Genomic DNA, 17,436 nt, shown 5'->3' on the forward strand with positions numbered 1-17,436 from the left:
CTGCAAGGCGGATTTTACCGTTCTCATTTTACAAATCAGGGATCCAACGCTCAGAGAAGCCAAGTGACCTGTCTAAGTCAACACAGTTAAGTGACAGAGCCAGTAGCTGGCCCCAGATCTATCTGAATATGAATCCATGCTTATGCCACTATATCAGCGTTTCCCAAACCTGATTTTAGGTGAAACGTAAATACATTTTGTTTAACTGTGTTTATTTTAATGCGTGATAGGAAAAAACAGGCACACATCAAATCTGTAATTTCACGAACAATATTGCCTAAGATGAAAATGTTTTGTGTTCAACTCCTGGCCTCGAGCAATCCTCTCCTCAGCCTCTTGAGAAGCTGGAATCACAGGTGTGAGCCACTGAGCCCTGCTAAGACAAGGGTGTTTTGTAAACTAAATTTAATTAGTTAAAAAAAGTATAAAGGTGGTACAAGCTATAGAGAAAGTCATAACGTCGGTCTGAGGTCTGGATGACATCATACCACAGCACCATGCAGCTTCATTCTCAACTGCTCCCAGGAAATTAGGGTCACATAGCACTGCAGAATGAAGAAGTAAGACTCTTGGAAAGGCCGGGCGCGGTGGCTCACGCCTGTAATCCCAGCACTTAGGGAGGCCAAGGCGGGTGGATCACGAGGTCGAGAGATCGAGACCAACCTGGTCAACATGGTGAAACCCCGTCTCTACTAAAAATACAAAAAAATTAGCTGGGCATGGTGGTGCACGCCTGTAATCCCAGCTACTCGGGAGGCTGAGGCAGGAGAATTGCCTGAACCCAGGAGGCGGAGGTTGCGGTGAGCCGAGATCGCGCCATTGCACTCCAGCCTGGGTAACAAGAGCGAAACTCCGTCTCAAAAAAATAAAAAAAGATTCTTGGAAAATGTGTCCATTTCTAGGACCCCAAACATCTCTCTGACCTCCTTTCTGGGAGGAAATCCAACCTTTGTGAGAACACTGGGAACATCCTGGACACATAGAGGGGTTTCTCTGTCCCAGAGAAAATGACACCAGGTTTGAGGATAACAGGGACTCTTCCTGGTGCTGACAGACCCAAGACCAGACACAGCAGAGGTCAGCACTGGCGAAGGTGGGTGGTCCTGTTATGGGACAGGGGTCCAAATAAGCCTTGCTTCTCAGAGCCTCTTCTGGGGAGCTGAATACAGACAGAAGGGGAAGAGGAGGAGGGACAAAAGAGGCAGAAATGAGAGGGGAGGGGACAGAGGACTCCTGAGCAGAGACCACACCCATGATCCACGTGACCCTGGAAACTGCTCCAGTCCCTGGAGGAGGCTCAGCACAGAGGAGGAAGGACAGCAGAGCCGACAGTCACAGCAGCCCTGACTAGAGCGTTCCTGGAGCACAAGCTCCCCTACACAGAGGAGGACAGAGCAGACAGCAGAGACCATGGGACCCCTCTCAGCCTCTCCCTGCAGAGTGCATGTCCCCTGGAAGGAACTCCTTCTCACAGGTGAGCGGAGGAGGAGGAGGAGGGAGCACCGAGACTGGCTGGGGTCTCCTGGGGAGGACAGGGCTCTGGGAGGGGACAGAGCAGACAGAACACCAGAAAGAGACAGGGGTCACAACAGGAAAGTCACATTGAACTGGGATTGAAAAAATAGGAGGAAAGTCAATTCAAAATGTTTTTCAAGTTAATCATCATTGGTCACTACAATCTGAAAAATGATAGGAATAAGAACTACATCAGAGCGACAATCCAAATAAAAATCGAACCAGGGCACTAAACGATGCCCTTACCCACCAATCCAAAGTTGAAAAATAACCACCAGGTACACTCATGAACTTGTTCACCAGTATTTGCAGTCAGTTTTAGTCAGTGACATACAGCAAGCACCAGGCCAGTCTCTGCCCTCATGGAGCTCATGCTGTCATGAAGAGGAAAACACACAGGCAAAGAGATCTAGAAGGGGAGGTCAGGTGTTGACAAGAGCCCTGGAGGGAACAGAGCAGGGAAAGGTCAGAAAAGGAAGACCGAGGGTCTCCAGAGGAGGTGTCAGGGGAGGGGTCTCCCTAAGATGCCCTGATGTGAGCAGGATCTGAGGGCGGTGGGGAGGGAGCCGTGCAGACCCTGGGAGAAGAGCATTCCAGAGAAATGATAAGGTCAGAGGCACTAAAGGAATGGGACTCACCCCTGGGGAAGAGGATTCCACACAGGGAAATGCCAGGGCCAGAGGCGCTGAAGGAATGGAGGTGACACTGCTGACTTTGAGCCAGTGGGACACACACACACACACATACACACACAGCCCCCAAGGTGGAGGTGTGAAGAGACCTGCTCAGGACCCAGGGCCCCATCCTTCCATCCCAATGCACAGATCCTAATATTGACTGATGCTCTCTCCTGTCTCCTAGCCTCACTTCTAACCTTCTGGAACCTGCCTACCAGTGCCCAGCTCACTACTGAATCCATGCCATCCAATGCTGCAGAGGGGAAAGAGGTTCTTCTACTCACCTACAATGTGCCCCAGAATACGGATGGCTTCAACTGGTACAAAGGGGAAAGAGTGGACGGCACCGTTCGAATTATAGGATATGTAATAGCAAGTCAACTAACCACCCCAGGGCCCACATACAGCGGCCGAGAGACAATATACCCCAATGCCTCCCTGCTGATCCAGAATGTCACCCTGAATGACACAGGATTCTACACCCTGCAAGTCATAAAGGCAGATCTTACGAGTGAAGAAGCAACTGTCCAGTTCCGTGTATACCGTGAGTATTTCCCCATGACCTCCGGGTGTTGCGGTCAGTTGTGCTCCCCACACACGGGATTGTCAGGGCTGGGCTGTGCCTGTGTCCCCCTGTGTCCTCTGCATTATATCCCGTGTTAGGGTTTGGGCATTTAGTGCAGGACACACACAGGGGAGATGAACTTCAACAGATCAGAATCCCCTTCCTGCATCCAGATCCTGCAGACACTCGCAGCAGAGGAAGGACAGTCTGATGGGGGACTCAGCAGGGGGAGGTCTGTCTCAGCCAAGCACCCCATGGTCTCCCCATGGACCTGACCCTGAGAAGACCCTGGAGAACCGGGTCAGGGCTGGCCTGAGGGCCCCCTGGGATCCTCACTGAGAAGTTCTACTCTTCCTAGAGCCGAGCCCCTGTGCAAAGCCTTGTCCCTAGTTCCTGATTCCAGGTGATTCTGGGGAGCCCGTGTCAGGGCTGTGTGGTGGCCTCCTGGGCAGGGCTGACTGGGAGCAAGGAAGTGACTGTCCAAGGGAAATGACTCCTGGAGTTGGTCACCAGCCGGGGCCCAGCACCCACAGCCTCGTCCAGTCAAGGACAGGACCTCTTCTGTCACTTGAGGCTCAATGTGGAAAGGTCAGACAGACAAGGTTACTAGGGAGTGAGCCCACTGCCCTGGGGGACACAGGTGACTCCCTGGGAAGTTCAGAGTCCCCAGGAGGAGGAACAGAGAAGAGAGGATGCTCCCGGCAGCCCCTTGTCCACCAGGGATCAGGCCCAGGGCCCTCTCTCTTAAAGGCAAATAATCATAGATGCTCTTCACTTGGACAACTCCTCTGTGCAGAGCTGAGATCAAGTAATTATAAATATTTTGAGGTTAATTCACCAACAACCTCACAGCCAAATAGCACTTATCCTACTTACTGAAAGGAAATTGAGGGGCAGGGAGACAGTCACTAACAAGGGTCCACAGGCCATAGGTGGCAGATTAGAGACAAGTGAGGTCTGTCTGCAGCCAGAGCTCCTCTCCTCCCCCGGGGGTGGGGGGCTGTTTGTTATTAGGCATCTGCAGACCGAGACCCGTCGTGGGTTTGCTTCCTTTCGTCTTGGACATCCACAGCTCAGAGAGGGAGATTCTGGTCTGCAGAGTGAGAAGTAAATAGAGAATTAGTCAGTTTACTCTAGAACTAAATCACCTGCCTCAAACAACAGAGTCAGTGCTGAGATTGTCCAGGCCTCTCCCCTCGATCCACAACCCCCTCACTGCACCTGAAATCCTGTTTCCTGATGTGTCAGTGTCACTCCCATGGAAGGAAAAAGGAGAGGACTTTGCCTTCTTTCCCTTTTCACACCCTGCACCAGCAGAGACCCAAAGGGAGACACACGCTCACTCAGGACTTCTCTCATGAGGAAGGGAAGAAAGGAAGAAGGAATGAATGAAGGATCCATAACCTCTTAGAGACCAGTTCCTGGATGCAGAATCCTAGGAGGTTCTGGCTGCACCTGTTTTTTTTGTTTGTGTGTTTGTTTTGTTTTGTTTTTGGAGACAGAGTCACACTCTGTTGCCCAGGCTGGAATGCAGTGGTGCAATCTCGGCTCACTGCAACCTCCACCTTCCAGCTCAAGCGATCCTGCCTCAGCCTCTGAGTAGCTGGGATTACAGGTGCATGTCCCCCACACACAGCTAATTTTTGTATTTTAGTAGAGATGGGGTTTCCCCATGTTGGCCTAGCTGGTCTCGAACGCCTGACAGGTGATCCTCCCACCTCGGCCTCCCAAAGTACTGGGATTACAGGTGTGAGCCACCGAACCTAACTGGCCACACCTGTTTCTTGTCCCTCAGGGACTAAGATCCATGTTCCATCCCTCTGAACCCCTGTCCCTAAAGCTACCCCATCTCATGTGACTCTGGGGTTCCTTAGTCATCAGAGGGTTTTCAGGTCTCCCTGTGCCTGGTCTAAGGCAGCGAAGGGGCTCCTGGTCCATGGGGTCTCTAAGGTCACTGTAGCTCCCACCGCTTACTGCTGTAAATATCTCTAGCTCTCTCTGCTTCTCCGTGTCCCTCCTCTTCCTCCCCCTTCATTCTAGCTGGGATGCCCTGCCCTGCACAGCTTCCTCCCACCCTTAGGCCTTCCCCAGAAAATCCCTCTAACAAGGCTGGCTGTCCTGTCCCCTTCCCACCCACACTGTGTCCTGATCCACCTCCCAGGCAATAGGGAAGGCACAGAAATCAGCCTTAGCAGCTGCCCCTGCCAGGCTCCATCATAAGCCAATGTGCCAGGTCACCAGGAGAATGAGCTTTCATTGTGTCCCTGCCCAGGGCTCTTTCCCCCAGTGAGGCCGACATGTGGAACAGGCCATGGGACAGTGACGATCGATTCCTCCCTCCACTCTTTACACTGACTCACCAGGGGGTCAGAGGCAGAAGGACAGGTCTGCAGTTCCCAAAGCCCATGGGCTCATTTCACCTATTTGACTCCCGTCCTCATCTTGGTGTGAGTCTCACATTCTCCAGTCATTCCCGGGACCTTCCCCAGCTGGAGCTGGCCAGGCAGGTGATGTCTGATGAGTTTCCTGCCCATGCCACATACACCTGCATCCTCACAATGATGCCATTGCCATAAGGTGGGGTTCACTAGACTGAGAAGTGCACCAGTCACTGGAATCTCACACAGACACTGACCAGGTCAGATAAGCTTAAACTCTAGTTGTGTTTTCTGAGGTTGAGAGGAGAGGACGAGAGCATTTCACCTGCTTGTTTTGGGCTCCTCCCCTATTTGCCTAACTCTGCACAGGAATTAGGGGCAGGGAGCGCTTTCTAAATTTGCTAACATAACACACACTGCTGCTGCTAATCTGGCATCATTCCTCCGTTTATGCAATTGACACACGTAAGACTTCCTCTCTGGTTGGTTCTACTCCCCTAAAAGGACTCATAGGCCTCTCCCTACTCAGGGAGTTGCTAATTTCTTTTTTTTTCTCTCTTTTTTTGAGACGGAGATTCGCTGTTATTACCCAGACTGGAGTGCAATGGCACGATCTCGGCTCACTGCAACCTCCGCCTCCTGGGTTCAAGCAATTCTCCTGCCACAGCCTCCCAAGTAGCTGGGACTACAAGCATGCTCCACCATACCCAGCTAATTTTCATATTTTTAGTGGAGACGGTGTTTCACCATGTTGGCCAGGATGGTCTCGATCTCTTGACCCCATGATCCACCCACTTTGGCCTCCCCAAGTGCTAGGATGAGGGTGCTTCTTCATATTACACCTGCGATCTATAGATAGGAGTGTGGCTAAGGGTGAGGGGGTTAATCCTTAACCTCCAGACTTTGCTACTGACCTCATGCCTGCTATGTCTCAACTTTTACTTCCTCCTCCATTGAGACGAGACAGGAAAAAGGAGTCTCTTCCCTCACCAAGCCTTATGCATAAGTGATACTCAGTCTGTATGAACTATAGCACCAAGCTGAACAGCAAATCTCTAAACCTCCTCATCCTACATAACTGAAAGTGCACGACTATTGACCATCTCCCCATTCTGCCTCTCCCAACCCCTGGCCGCCACCATTCTGCTCTGATTCCATGAGTGTGATTACTCTAGGGACCTCACATAAGTGGAATCCTGCAGTATCTGTCCTGTGAGTGACTTATTTCATTTGGCATAATGTCCAATGGGAGATGATATTTGCAAAACTTCTTCCCAAACTTCTGTCTCATACCTGCCAAACACACAGGATCTTTGAGAGTCAGATTTCCAGCAGTTCATGCTCCCTCTTTCCACCACTCAGTTCTGCATTTGCAAACGTCCACATGTATTTCTAGAAAGATCCACAGCATCCTCACCTGCCCTCTGCAGAAGGAGAAGAAACATGAAAGGCCAAAGACAAGGGACACGGCTCTGCTGTTAAATCCAGGCAGCTCCTGCCTGTCCCCCTCACTCTCTTCTAGATCATTCTTTGAATTCTGCTCTATCTTTAGGGGTCACTGGCTCAAGTCAGTCATTATTAAATACCTGGGAAAAACTTGTGGTTCCACTGCCTGATGACTGAACTGACCTCCAGGCTGGCCCCTGGTGTCCCCTGTGCTATTTCTGCTGAAACAACTAGTCCCAGGAGGCTGCACAGTTTTTCCCTCGGGCTTTAAGGACAATAAGAAGTCCCATCATCACCCATCACTAGAACGTTCTTGGAAAAGGAAGCCACACAGAAAACACCGCTAGGGGGTGCAAAGTAGGACTGAAGCTTGAAAAGACCCAGCACCTGAATGTTTCGGGTGAGGAGTCCAAGGGAAGCCAGGCAGTCAGCTGGTCAGGGAGTAACCAGGAGAAGCACCAGGGGCTGTGACCCCCGGTCCTGTGTCTGTCCATGACCCAATGCTGCTGCTCAGTTCACACTTGAGAAAGTCTGTGCTTCTCCCACAGAGGGCAGGTGGTCTCACACAATCCGAGCCTCAGATCCTCGTGCATCTGTCTTGTGACACATACACCTGCCTAGGTTTTTAAGGACTCAAGTGGGCTGAGAAGTGGGAGATGTCAATTCTGATTGAAAGATGCAAGCCGGGCGTGGTGGCTCAAGCCTGTAATCCCAGCCCTTTGGGAGGCTGAGGCAGGTGGATCACGAGGTCAAGAGATGGAGACCATCCTGGTCAACATGGTAAAACCCTGTCTCTACTAAAAATACAAAAAATTAGCTGGGCATGGTGGCGAGTGTCTGTCATCCCAGCTACTTGGGAGGCTGAGGCAGGAGAATTGCCTGAACTCAGGAGGCGGAGGTTGCGGTGAGCCGAGATCGCGCCATTGCACTCCAGCCTGGGTAACAAGAGCGAAACTCTGTCTCAAAAAAAAAAAAAAAGAAAGATGCCCGTGGAGGAATCACAGGTGCCACACAGGGCAATCTTCTCTCTGTTTTCTGCACAGCGGAGCTGCCCAAGCCATTCATCACCAGCAACAACTCCAACCCCGTGGAGGATGAGGATGCTGTGGCCTTAACCTGTGAACCTGAGACTCAGGAATCCACCTACCTGTGGTGGGTGAACAATCAGAGCCTCCCCGTGAGTCCCAGGCTGCAGCTGTCCAGTGACAACAGGACCCTCACTCTACTCAGCGTCACAAGGAATGACACAGAAACATATGAGTGTGAAATACAGAACCTAGTGAGTGCAATCCGCAGTGACCCAGTCACCCTGGATGTCCAATGTGAGTACCTTCTATTCCTCTGTGACCCAGGCTGCCAACTCAAATCCACATGGCCAGAGGCCAGGCCTCTCAGTCCCTCTCAGATCCTCACCCCGGCTGGCCATGACTTCCTGCCCAGGCAAACCTGAGCAGACCAAGCCTTGACCAATAATAGAAGGGGAGGGGCTGCTCCTGTCCTGGGAGGCTCAGAGTTCACATTTTCTAACGGGACAAACAGGTGGATGTCTCAGACTTTGGCTAAGGGGACTAGCGGGGATTTGGTTGAGACTTCAGGGTTGTGATATGACTCAGGGGGACACTGTGGCCCTTCCACAGACCAGGAACGTCTGCTTCCCTCTGATGACATCACCTGTGGCTTTATTCTCTTTCCTCCAGATGGCCCAGATGGCCCCACCATTTCCCCCTCAAACTCCAATTACCGTCCAGGGGAAAATCTGAACCTCTCCTGCCACGCAGCCTCTAACCCAGCTGCACAGTACTCTTGGTTTATCAATGGGACGTTCCAGCAATCCACACAAGCGCTCTTTATCCCCAGCGTCACTGTGGATCACAGCGGATCCTATATGTGCCATGCCCACAACTTCGTCACTGGCCGCAACAGCACCACAGGCAGGATCATCACAGTCTCTGGTAAGTGGATCCATGAAGCTTTGGCATCACGTTTTCAGGTGGAGTCTGGTTTTCAGAGAAGAGCCAGGAAGAAATTTTCTTTCCCAATCTGTATTTAAGGGGCACAAGCAAATCCCAAATTCTCCCCCCAAACACTCCCAGTTCACCTCTACAGACTCTCTTCCCCTTATTTTTTTGATTTCTCATGTCTGACTTTGGGCCATCCTGAAATGCGAGGAGAGGGTTCCCTCAGCCCTGAGCGCTGCGTAGTAAAAGGGGCTTCACAGAGGAAGAAGGAGGAAGGGTCCTCGGGGGCAAGTTGCTTCTCTCTGTCACCAACAATTCCCTTTCTGTCACCTCTTTGTGTTCTTTTACCTACTTCATAAGCTACAAGGGACAGGAGGCTTTGAAATGAGCTCACACTTTTTCCTTAAAAGAGGAGGAAGCCCCTTGGGTGATGGAAGAGCAGCCCAGACTCTGCCCCCATCTCTGCTCCCAGCTCTCCCAGTGACTGACCCTGCCTTGAAGCCACCTAAGGTGGGACAGGGCATATGGAGAAGGTGCCCAGGGGGTCTGTCCTGAATCAGGCAAAATCAACACCAAAGCCTCCCCCGGCTCAGGCTGCAGGAAAACGGAAGCGGAGCCTCAGGGCAGACTCCTGAGCTTGTCCTGGCTCTGAAGTCACCAGCTGTATGAGGCTGTGGGCACAGCACATGGGACACAGCACAGAGGACAGTGAGCGATGCACAGTTGGAGAAATTGGGAGATTCACTCACAGGGACTCTGCATGGAAGGGAATAGGCAGTGTCAAAAAGTGTGCATTTATAGAGAGGGTAAGACTACCAGCCACTTTATATCTAAATAGGACTTACCATTTTAACCTTTCCATGAGTGCAGGTCCGTGGTATTAAACACATTACCTCTGGCTACCATCACCACCGTCCACCCACGGAACTCTTTTCTTCCTCCCAAAATGAAACTCTGTTCCCATCAAACTCCTGGCCAGAGCCAGGAGGATCATTTGAGCCCAGGCGGTTGAGCCTGCAGGTAAGCTCTGATCAAAGCACCGCACTCCAGCCTGGGATGGGCTACACTGTTTGGCAATGCCCATGCCCTTCCATGCAGAGTCCCTGTGAGTATGCATGAGTATGCAACAAATTGGATAACCTAGATGAAATGGACAAATTCCTGGGAACACACAAAAAATCTGAATAGACCGGCCGGGCGCGGTGGCTCAAACCTATAATCCCAGCACTTTGGGAGGCCAAGGTGGGTGGATCATGAGGTCAAGAGATCGAGACCATCCTGGTCAATATGGTGAAACCCCGTCTCTACTAAAAATACAAAAATTGGCTGGGCATGGTGGCATGTGCCTGTAGTCCCAGCTACTTGGGAGGCTGAGGCAGGAGAATTGCTTGAACCCAGGAGGCGGAGGTTGCGGTGAGCCGAGATCGCACCATTGCACTCCAGCCTGGGTAACGAGCAAAACTCCATCTCAAAAAAAAAAAAAATCTGAATAGACCTATAAGTAGTAACAATGTTGGGGTCTGGCACGTCTGCTGGGGGACTACCGACCTGCAGGAGTCCCCGAGACCGCCAACGTAGATGTCTCGTTCAACCTGAGGGAGGGTGCAGAAGTGAAAGGAAATAGAAAAGCGGAGTCTGGAGGGCCGGCTTAGGCTATGTCCAAGCAGCAATTTTATTTTTGCAATATGTTTCATTATATACTTTTCTGAAGTCAAAGTTGTTTACACCAGATCAACTACTTAAGTTACAGTAAGCAAGTTATGCCCACTAAGTTACATCCAGTAAGTAAGTTAAGTCCAGTAAGTAGGTTACGCCCAGTAAGTAGGTTACTTCCAGTAAGTAGGTTATGCCCAATAGGTCAAGGTAAGTAAGTTACAGTCACGCCCTGTAAGCTATGGTAAGTCAGTTACAGTTACACCCAGTAAGTTACAGTAAGTAACTTACCAAGTGTAAATACTTAAGTTAATATTTTACAATGAAGGTAACAAGGGTCCAAAATGAACACAATCAAGCAATAAACCATAAGGAGCCGAAAGTGGTCACAATGCCTTGCAAGTCCTCATATCCATAAAGTAATGTCTGTTAATTATTTTGAATAACATATAGTTCTTCTCTCGGTTCCTGCTTTCCCTCAGCTCGACTCCCCCAACCAAGGATCTGTGTCCAGGCTCAAGCTCACTGTACGGCGAGGCTCATTTCCTAGGGGCTTCACATGGGAGTGATCCCCCCGGATTCCCTCATAACAATATTTAGCCAATCAATTATTCATCACACTCTTGTAATCATTATTATTTCTGTAGAATTGGTAGCAATGTTATGATTTTCTCTCTCTCTCATTTTGTTTTGCTTTTTTTGAGAGTAGATCTCACTATGTAGCTCAACCCAGGCTGGAGGGCAGTGGTTTGATCACAGCTTACCTGCAGGCTCAACCCCCTGGGGTCAAGTGATCCTCCTACCTCAGCCTCCTGAGGAGCTGGAACTATAGGCATGTGCCAACATGCCTGGCTAGTTAAAAAAAAAAAAAATTGTAAAGACTGTATCTCCCTAAGTTGCATAGGCTGGTCTTGACCTTCTGACCTTGAGCAATCCTCTTGCGTTGACCTACAAGGGTGCTGGAATTAAAGGTGTGAGCCACCTGCCCCCATTTCCATTTATGATTTTAGTAATTTGAATCTTCTCTCTTTTTTCTCGTAGTCAATCTAGTAAATGTCAATTTCATTGATCTGTTCTGAAGAACCAACTCTTGGTTTCCTTGATTCCCTTTATTGTTTTTCTAGCTTCCATTTTATTTATTTCTACTCCAGTTATTGTTTCCTTCATTCACTGTCTTTGGGTTGAGTTTGTTTTTTTTCTTTTTTTTTTTTGAGACGAAGATTCGCTCTTGTTACCCAGGCTGGGTGCAATGGTGTGATCTCAGCTCACTGCAACCTCTGCCTCCTGGGTTCAGGCAATTCTTCTGCCTCAGCCTCCTGAGTAGCTGGGATTACAGGCACGTGCCACTGTGCCCAGCTAATTTTTTGTAATTTTAGTAGTGACGGGGTTTCACAAGTTGACCAGGATGGTCTCGATCTCTTGACCTCGTGATCCACCTGCCTCGGCCTCCCAAAGTGCTGGGATTACAGGCGTGAGCCACCGTGCCCGACCCGAGTTTGTTCTTTTTCTATATCCTGAATCTGCAAAGTTAGGTTGTTGATTTGAGGTCTCTCTTTATTTTAATGTATTTACCACTATCAATTTCTTATACAAGATTTTTAACTTCTCTGAACCTTCAGTTCTTCAACTGAAAATTGCAATAATTCTCATCACTAGGAAATGGATGGAAAAAATGAAAATTGCAATAACAGCGCCTGTTTCATAGTATTGTTTTCAAGATTTCATGTAATATTTGATTAAGACTTCAGCAAAGTGCCACACACAAAGAAAAGCTTCATACATATTAGCTATTATTATAAATACCATTACCATTACCCTTGAAGTCAGGTAGTTCTACAGCCAAATCCCAAATCTACCTGTCACTAACCATATGACTTTGGATAAGTTTTCTCAACACTCTAAGCCTCTGTCTTTTCATCTGCAAAATGGAAATTATGTCTACCCAAGAGGGTTCTTGTATAAATCAAGTGAGACACAAGTAAAGTATTCAGCACAGGGCCTGGCCCATAGGAGGTGCCCCTCAACAGTAGCTAACATAGCGCTAATCATCAGCCTGAGTTGACTGGGGAGGAATAAGCACCAAATGGAAACCTACCATAGCTAAACATGGGAGAGAGGAAACGAAGTGCAAAGCATCAAGCCTGGTATGTTAGCTTTCATCCACTGAGATGCAGCCAAGACGGGATTAGAGGTGCAAGACAATTCACTGGGGATACCGTCGTGAAAGAAGGTGGAGTAGCAGTGAGAGGAGCCTGAGAGAACCCTCAGACTGTGGTGCAGATCTGATTCCTGAGAAGGAGAAAGAGAAGGAGGGAACTCTTAGATAGCAGTGCCATTCTCAGTTTCCACAAGACTGATGGGGAGTCCTTGAACCCCTCACCCATGAGAGTGAAGCGGGGTCTCACAGAGCTGGGCTTGCTTTCATTCCCCTGGTAGGAGCCCATGAGAAGTGAGTTCTCTGTGCAAAGAACATGGTAAATTCAGAATGCACTAGCCTGGGCCTTCTGTCAATCAAGTCCCTGCCATAGAGAGCCAACAGGCTCTTATTCAGGGCTACCACAATTGAGACACAGAAAAAGATGCAACTATGACAAGATAGAAAGTTCTAATGAAACGCAAAAATAGCAACCCGTCTTTCTCAAATTTCAAAGCCTTCAGAAATATCTGAGTGCAGAAAGACCAGGATGAAATTGACAGAAGACTGATCACCAACCTAGAAACCTAGTAAGAGAGAAAAAAATTGCAACCTTCCCACAAAACTAGTGTATTCCTTGAAGAAACAAGTCAGTACTACTTCATGTTGAGAGCTGGTTCTTGGGGCACCCCACTGTAAAATAACATCACCTTCATTCCTTCTCTCTCTTTTTTTTTTTTTTCAGTACCAGGTAGTTCTGTTGTCTCAGCTGGGACCACTGTCAGCATCCTGATTGGAGTGCTGGCCAGCGTGATTCTGATATAGCAGCCCTGGTGTATTTTCGGTATTTCAGGAAGACTGGCAGGTATGGTGGCCTTTCCACTTGTCCTATTTCCTGCAGGGCTGACCACCATGCTCGGGAGAGGGAAAAATTTTTTACTTATATCTGGGACTGGATCTCCTCCTTCTACCCCTAAACTCCTGCTTCTCACACGAATTCCTGCAGGTCTCTTCTTCCCTACTCTTCATGCTCCCTGTACCCCACTGTCTCTTAGACATAATGATCCCCAGCCTCTGCTCATGTGTTTCCCAGATTCAGTACGTCGTCAATGCCTCTTGGTCCTTTGGTAACATCTCTCACTTGGGTCCTTCTCTCCGTTCCCATAAACCTCAGCAACGGCTCAAAGTCCTGCTTGACCCTTTATTGCCAGTGTCTGAAATCTTTCCTGCATATGGCTGCCTCATTACCTTCCTAAAATCTAGTTCACTCGCCTACTCAAGAAGCCACAGGGGCTACTGCGGTCTATCAGACAAGTTCAAATTTCTTCTTTTTACTAATCCTTTCTACTTCCTTTACCTCTACTTCCCAGTATAATTCCTTTATCTTAGTTAGACCTGACTCTACACATCCTGCCCCTTTACCCTCTATGCACATAGAATTCCTTTTTTTCCTTTTTTTTTTTATAGTAGTATGAAAACAGATGCACATAGAATTCTGAAGTTTCAATGTTACACCTAAAAACAGGGTGAACTCCCCTCCACCACCTGCACTGTGGACTCCCCCACACCGTTCATCACAAGCAACCTCTTATCCCATGGAGAACAAAGACTGTGTAGCATTAACATGTGAACTCTGAACTCAGGACACATCCTGCATGTGCTGAGAACCCTTTACTGACAATCGATTCATGTGTGCATAACAGATACGGAAATGAAGAAGGCACATTCCCTACCCCCAGAGAACATAAAGCATAGAACAGAAGATAAGACCTAAAAATAATCATAATACCCAACTAGAAAGGAGTGAGTGCCACAAGAAATCAGAGAAATCTGATGGGAAATACAGCTACACATTGGAATCACTCAGAAACATTTAAAAAACCGATGCTCAAGCCTCAACCATAAATTCTTTCACTGGTCTGAGGATCCAGGCATTGGTAATTTTTAGGCCTCTCCAGATGCTACTAGTGTGTAGCCAGGATGGAGAACCCCTGTTCTAATAGGTAGGACTGGGGGCTAAACCCATGGTTTTTAGCTAGGAGTATTAGAACTGCCTCTGGAGCTTTTTCTTTTTTCTTTCTTTTTTTTTTTTTTTAAGAGATGGGGTTTCTCCATCTTGGCCAGGCTAGTCTTGAACTCCCGACCTCGTGATCCACCCATCTCGGCCTCCCAAAGTGCTGGGATTACAGGCATGAGCCACCGCGCCCAGCCCGGAGCTTTTTCAACATGTGTAGTCCTACACTTCATTGGCCTTATTCATTAATGAGCTCCACCAAGAACTCAGTAATCTAATTGAGAAACAGACACCGAATGGAAAAGACATCTTATCTGACATGTTAAATTATATGGGAAGCATTGTCAAATGCTAAGTGATGCTGAACCTTCTCTAAGTTACATTTATGGGTATGTTACTGACATGAGTGTTCCAAAAATTACGTGAGATTCCCAGAAATCTAACAGGCTGTCAGCCATAATAATACCATGTGCCACAGAAGGAGCTAAATATCTATGTGAGTTGCATTCTTGTCATAATGAACTCTACGCGGGTTTGTGACCAGACTCATTTTCAATCTCTCTGTCATCCACAGACAGTTGGTTTGATTCTTCCTTAAAGCATTTGCAATCAGCCACCATCCAAAACTGCTTCTTCATCGAGGATATTTACAGAAAAGACTCTGACAAGTACTCTTGAATACAATTTTCTAATAGCATTAAAATCGTACAATTGGACCGTTTAAGAATTTCCAAAATTTTAACAAACTGATAGCTTCATGAAACTGCCAACCGAGAACAAGCAGAGAAAATCATTAATTTCATGGAACTCAATGATAATAATGAAAATAATATTTTTAAGATTTTTTTATTTGAAATATTGAGGATTCTTTAAGTGTTTTGTTTCGCAGGTTTCAGGAAAAACATTTTTTCTTTTAAGCTATCTAGAGTTTACAGTAATTTAGTAAAGTATACTTTTGTGAACAAAAATGGAAACATTTACATTTTCTCCCTACCTGACTGCTCCAGAATTCGGAAACTATTCATGAATATTTATATCTTTATAATAATACAGTTATTTCCACAATAAATATAGTTGTTAATATTGATTATCATAAAATAATTATTACTTAATTACTTATGAATATAATATTTATTTTTGCAACTTTGTGATAAATAATAATTATAATATAATTCTAATAATTATTTAACAATGATTTGTTATTAATATTCTAATTAATTTCATTAATGGTTATTAAAATCATTAATTAATATGATATAATAAAATAATATAGTTATTTGCTCAATACAAATCTGCTCCCTTCATAACAAGGATACATTTGAAATATTGATTATATTACCCAGGCTTTGACTGGGATGTTATATTTGAGAATATACATAGATGAACCCATAGGCACTGAAGCAAAGTCTGAAGACGGCGTTGGCTTGGCTTCCTCATGTCTAGAGGTTTCTACAAGTTTAATCTGAGATTCCTTATAAAAACTTCCAGAAAAGCAAACTTAAAAAGACTCTATGTGGTCAACTGCTACTCTCGATGCACTTAAATAAGAACGAGGCCAAGTTTGGTGAGACTACACTTATTCGGAAAACAAATATGTCTTACCGGGCTTATCTTTGGTAGAAACAGATGGCCTGTGGAGAGAAAAATTATGCTGAAAAAAGCTATAGTGCACCTGTTAACGACATCACAGTTCTGCTTATTGCTTTTTAGTTTTCGTTATTCACCTGTAGACTGGACCCTGAATTCTTCTAGCTCCTCTGTGGGAAATAAAAAAAGTTTCTCTTCAAAGTTTCCTTCCTTGTTAAAGAATGACTCATAAGTGTTAGAAATAATAGTTTGTTTTAAACACTTTCTTCAAAGCCTTTTTCCAGGCCGGGGGTGGTGGCTCACGCCTGTAATCCGAGCACTTTGGAGGCCAAGGCGGGCGGATCACCTGAGGTCGGGAGTTCAAGACCAGCCTGACCAACACGGTGAAACCCCACCTTAAAAAAAAAAAAAAGCGTTTTTGCTTTTTGCTCATAACTCTTTGTTAAGCCCCATTGTATGTAGCTGTTAGACATGCTCATAGGCACATAGTACATTCTATGTCCTTGTGCTTTAACCAAGATATCTGTGCTGGACGTGCTCACAGGCCTGTTCCAGCTCACAGCCTATGCCCCTTCCTGATTTAGACCTCCTTTTTGTTCTCCATTACTTTTGCCTGTTTAGAAAAGTTTTAAGTTGTGAGCTAATCGAATTTAGTTTAGAATGTGAGGTCTGGCTCCCACCAACAGAGATCAGACACAGCAGTAAAGATGACCCCAAATACGCAAAGGGTAAATATGTCAGCTTTTCCTTTGTTCGTTGTACTCTCCCAGCAAGATGGCTAACGGGAGCACCCTTCCTACAGAAAGTAAAGATTGCTTTGCTGAGAGAACCTTCGTCTCAGTGCTGATTTTTCTCTGCAGCACCAAATATCTGTTTCCAACATCCTCCAATCCCATTCTATCCCATGGAATCACTAAGAACAAGGTCTGCTCTGTTCCTGAAGCTCTGTAAGCTGGAGGTGGACAACTCAGTGTAAATTTCAAGGGAAAATCCTCATGCTGGCCGGACGCGGTGGCTCACATCTGTAATTCCAGAAGGAAGGCAAAGCAAGTTTTTGTTGTGGGTGAAGTTGACAAAACGTACCTGTGTGAGGCACCCACAACAAAAATTTGCTTTGCCTTCCTTCTTTGTCTCACTTTTTTGTCTGAATCACAGACAAGAGCACAAACTTTGAGGTGAAACACACCAGCTCTGCTGTGAATGGCTGGATGACCCTGGACCACTCACTTCACCTCCCACAGGATTTTCTCATCTGCAGCACAAGGATGACTCTGACTGCATCAGAAAATGACAGTGAAAGAGAAACTTGAGATGTATAAGGCCTTAGACACAGAGACTGCTACCTGATGAGCCCTTGGTAAACATTCCTCTCAGACCTTTCCTTTCACCCTCACCCATCTGCTCCTTCATCGTCTTTCTCCTCAGCGACTTACACAGTCTTCTCAGTTAGCAAACAAGCCAACTACCCATTCTGTCATGATTCTGGGGGACTGTCCTTGCAATGAAGTC

The 17,436-nt window shown here is 47.1% G+C and overlaps 1 protein-coding gene and 1 long non-coding RNA gene across 5 annotated transcripts; one reads left to right on the top strand and one right to left on the bottom strand.

The window, feature by feature from the left end:
* Positions 1 to 1,302: 1,302 nt before the first annotated feature.
* LOC103789954 (cell adhesion molecule CEACAM6) lies at positions 1,303 to 15,308 on the top strand. 4 transcript variants are annotated; one of them, XM_008988077.5, is made up of 6 exons: positions 1,303 to 1,474; positions 2,377 to 2,736; positions 7,625 to 7,903; positions 8,279 to 8,533; positions 13,072 to 13,191; positions 13,794 to 15,308. In XM_008988077.5, exons 1-5 carry the CDS (start codon positions 1,411 to 1,413, stop codon positions 13,149 to 13,151), a joined length of 1,038 nt encoding a protein of 345 aa, XP_008986325.2. In that variant the 5' UTR covers positions 1,303 to 1,410; the 3' UTR covers positions 13,152 to 13,191; positions 13,794 to 15,308. The 4 variants fall into 4 exon arrangements, with proteins under 4 accessions (XP_008986325.2, XP_008986326.2, XP_008986327.2 ...); XM_008988078.5 differs by having other exon boundaries at positions 14,915 to 15,076; XM_008988079.5 differs by having other exon boundaries at positions 13,852 to 13,988.
* LOC118150130 (uncharacterized) lies at positions 1,808 to 7,625 on the bottom strand. Its single transcript, XR_004738014.3, has 2 exons — positions 6,429 to 7,625; positions 1,808 to 3,850 (listed from the first exon to the last, which is right to left on the bottom strand). It is a non-coding gene; the product is annotated as an uncharacterized LOC118150130 (long non-coding RNA).
* Positions 15,309 to 17,436: the final 2,128 nt, after the last annotated feature.

The sequence above is a fragment of the Callithrix jacchus genome, chromosome 22, assembly GCF_049354715.1.
Source record: "Callithrix jacchus isolate 240 chromosome 22, calJac240_pri, whole genome shotgun sequence".
NCBI lineage: Eukaryota > Metazoa > Chordata > Mammalia > Primates > Cebidae > Callithrix > Callithrix jacchus.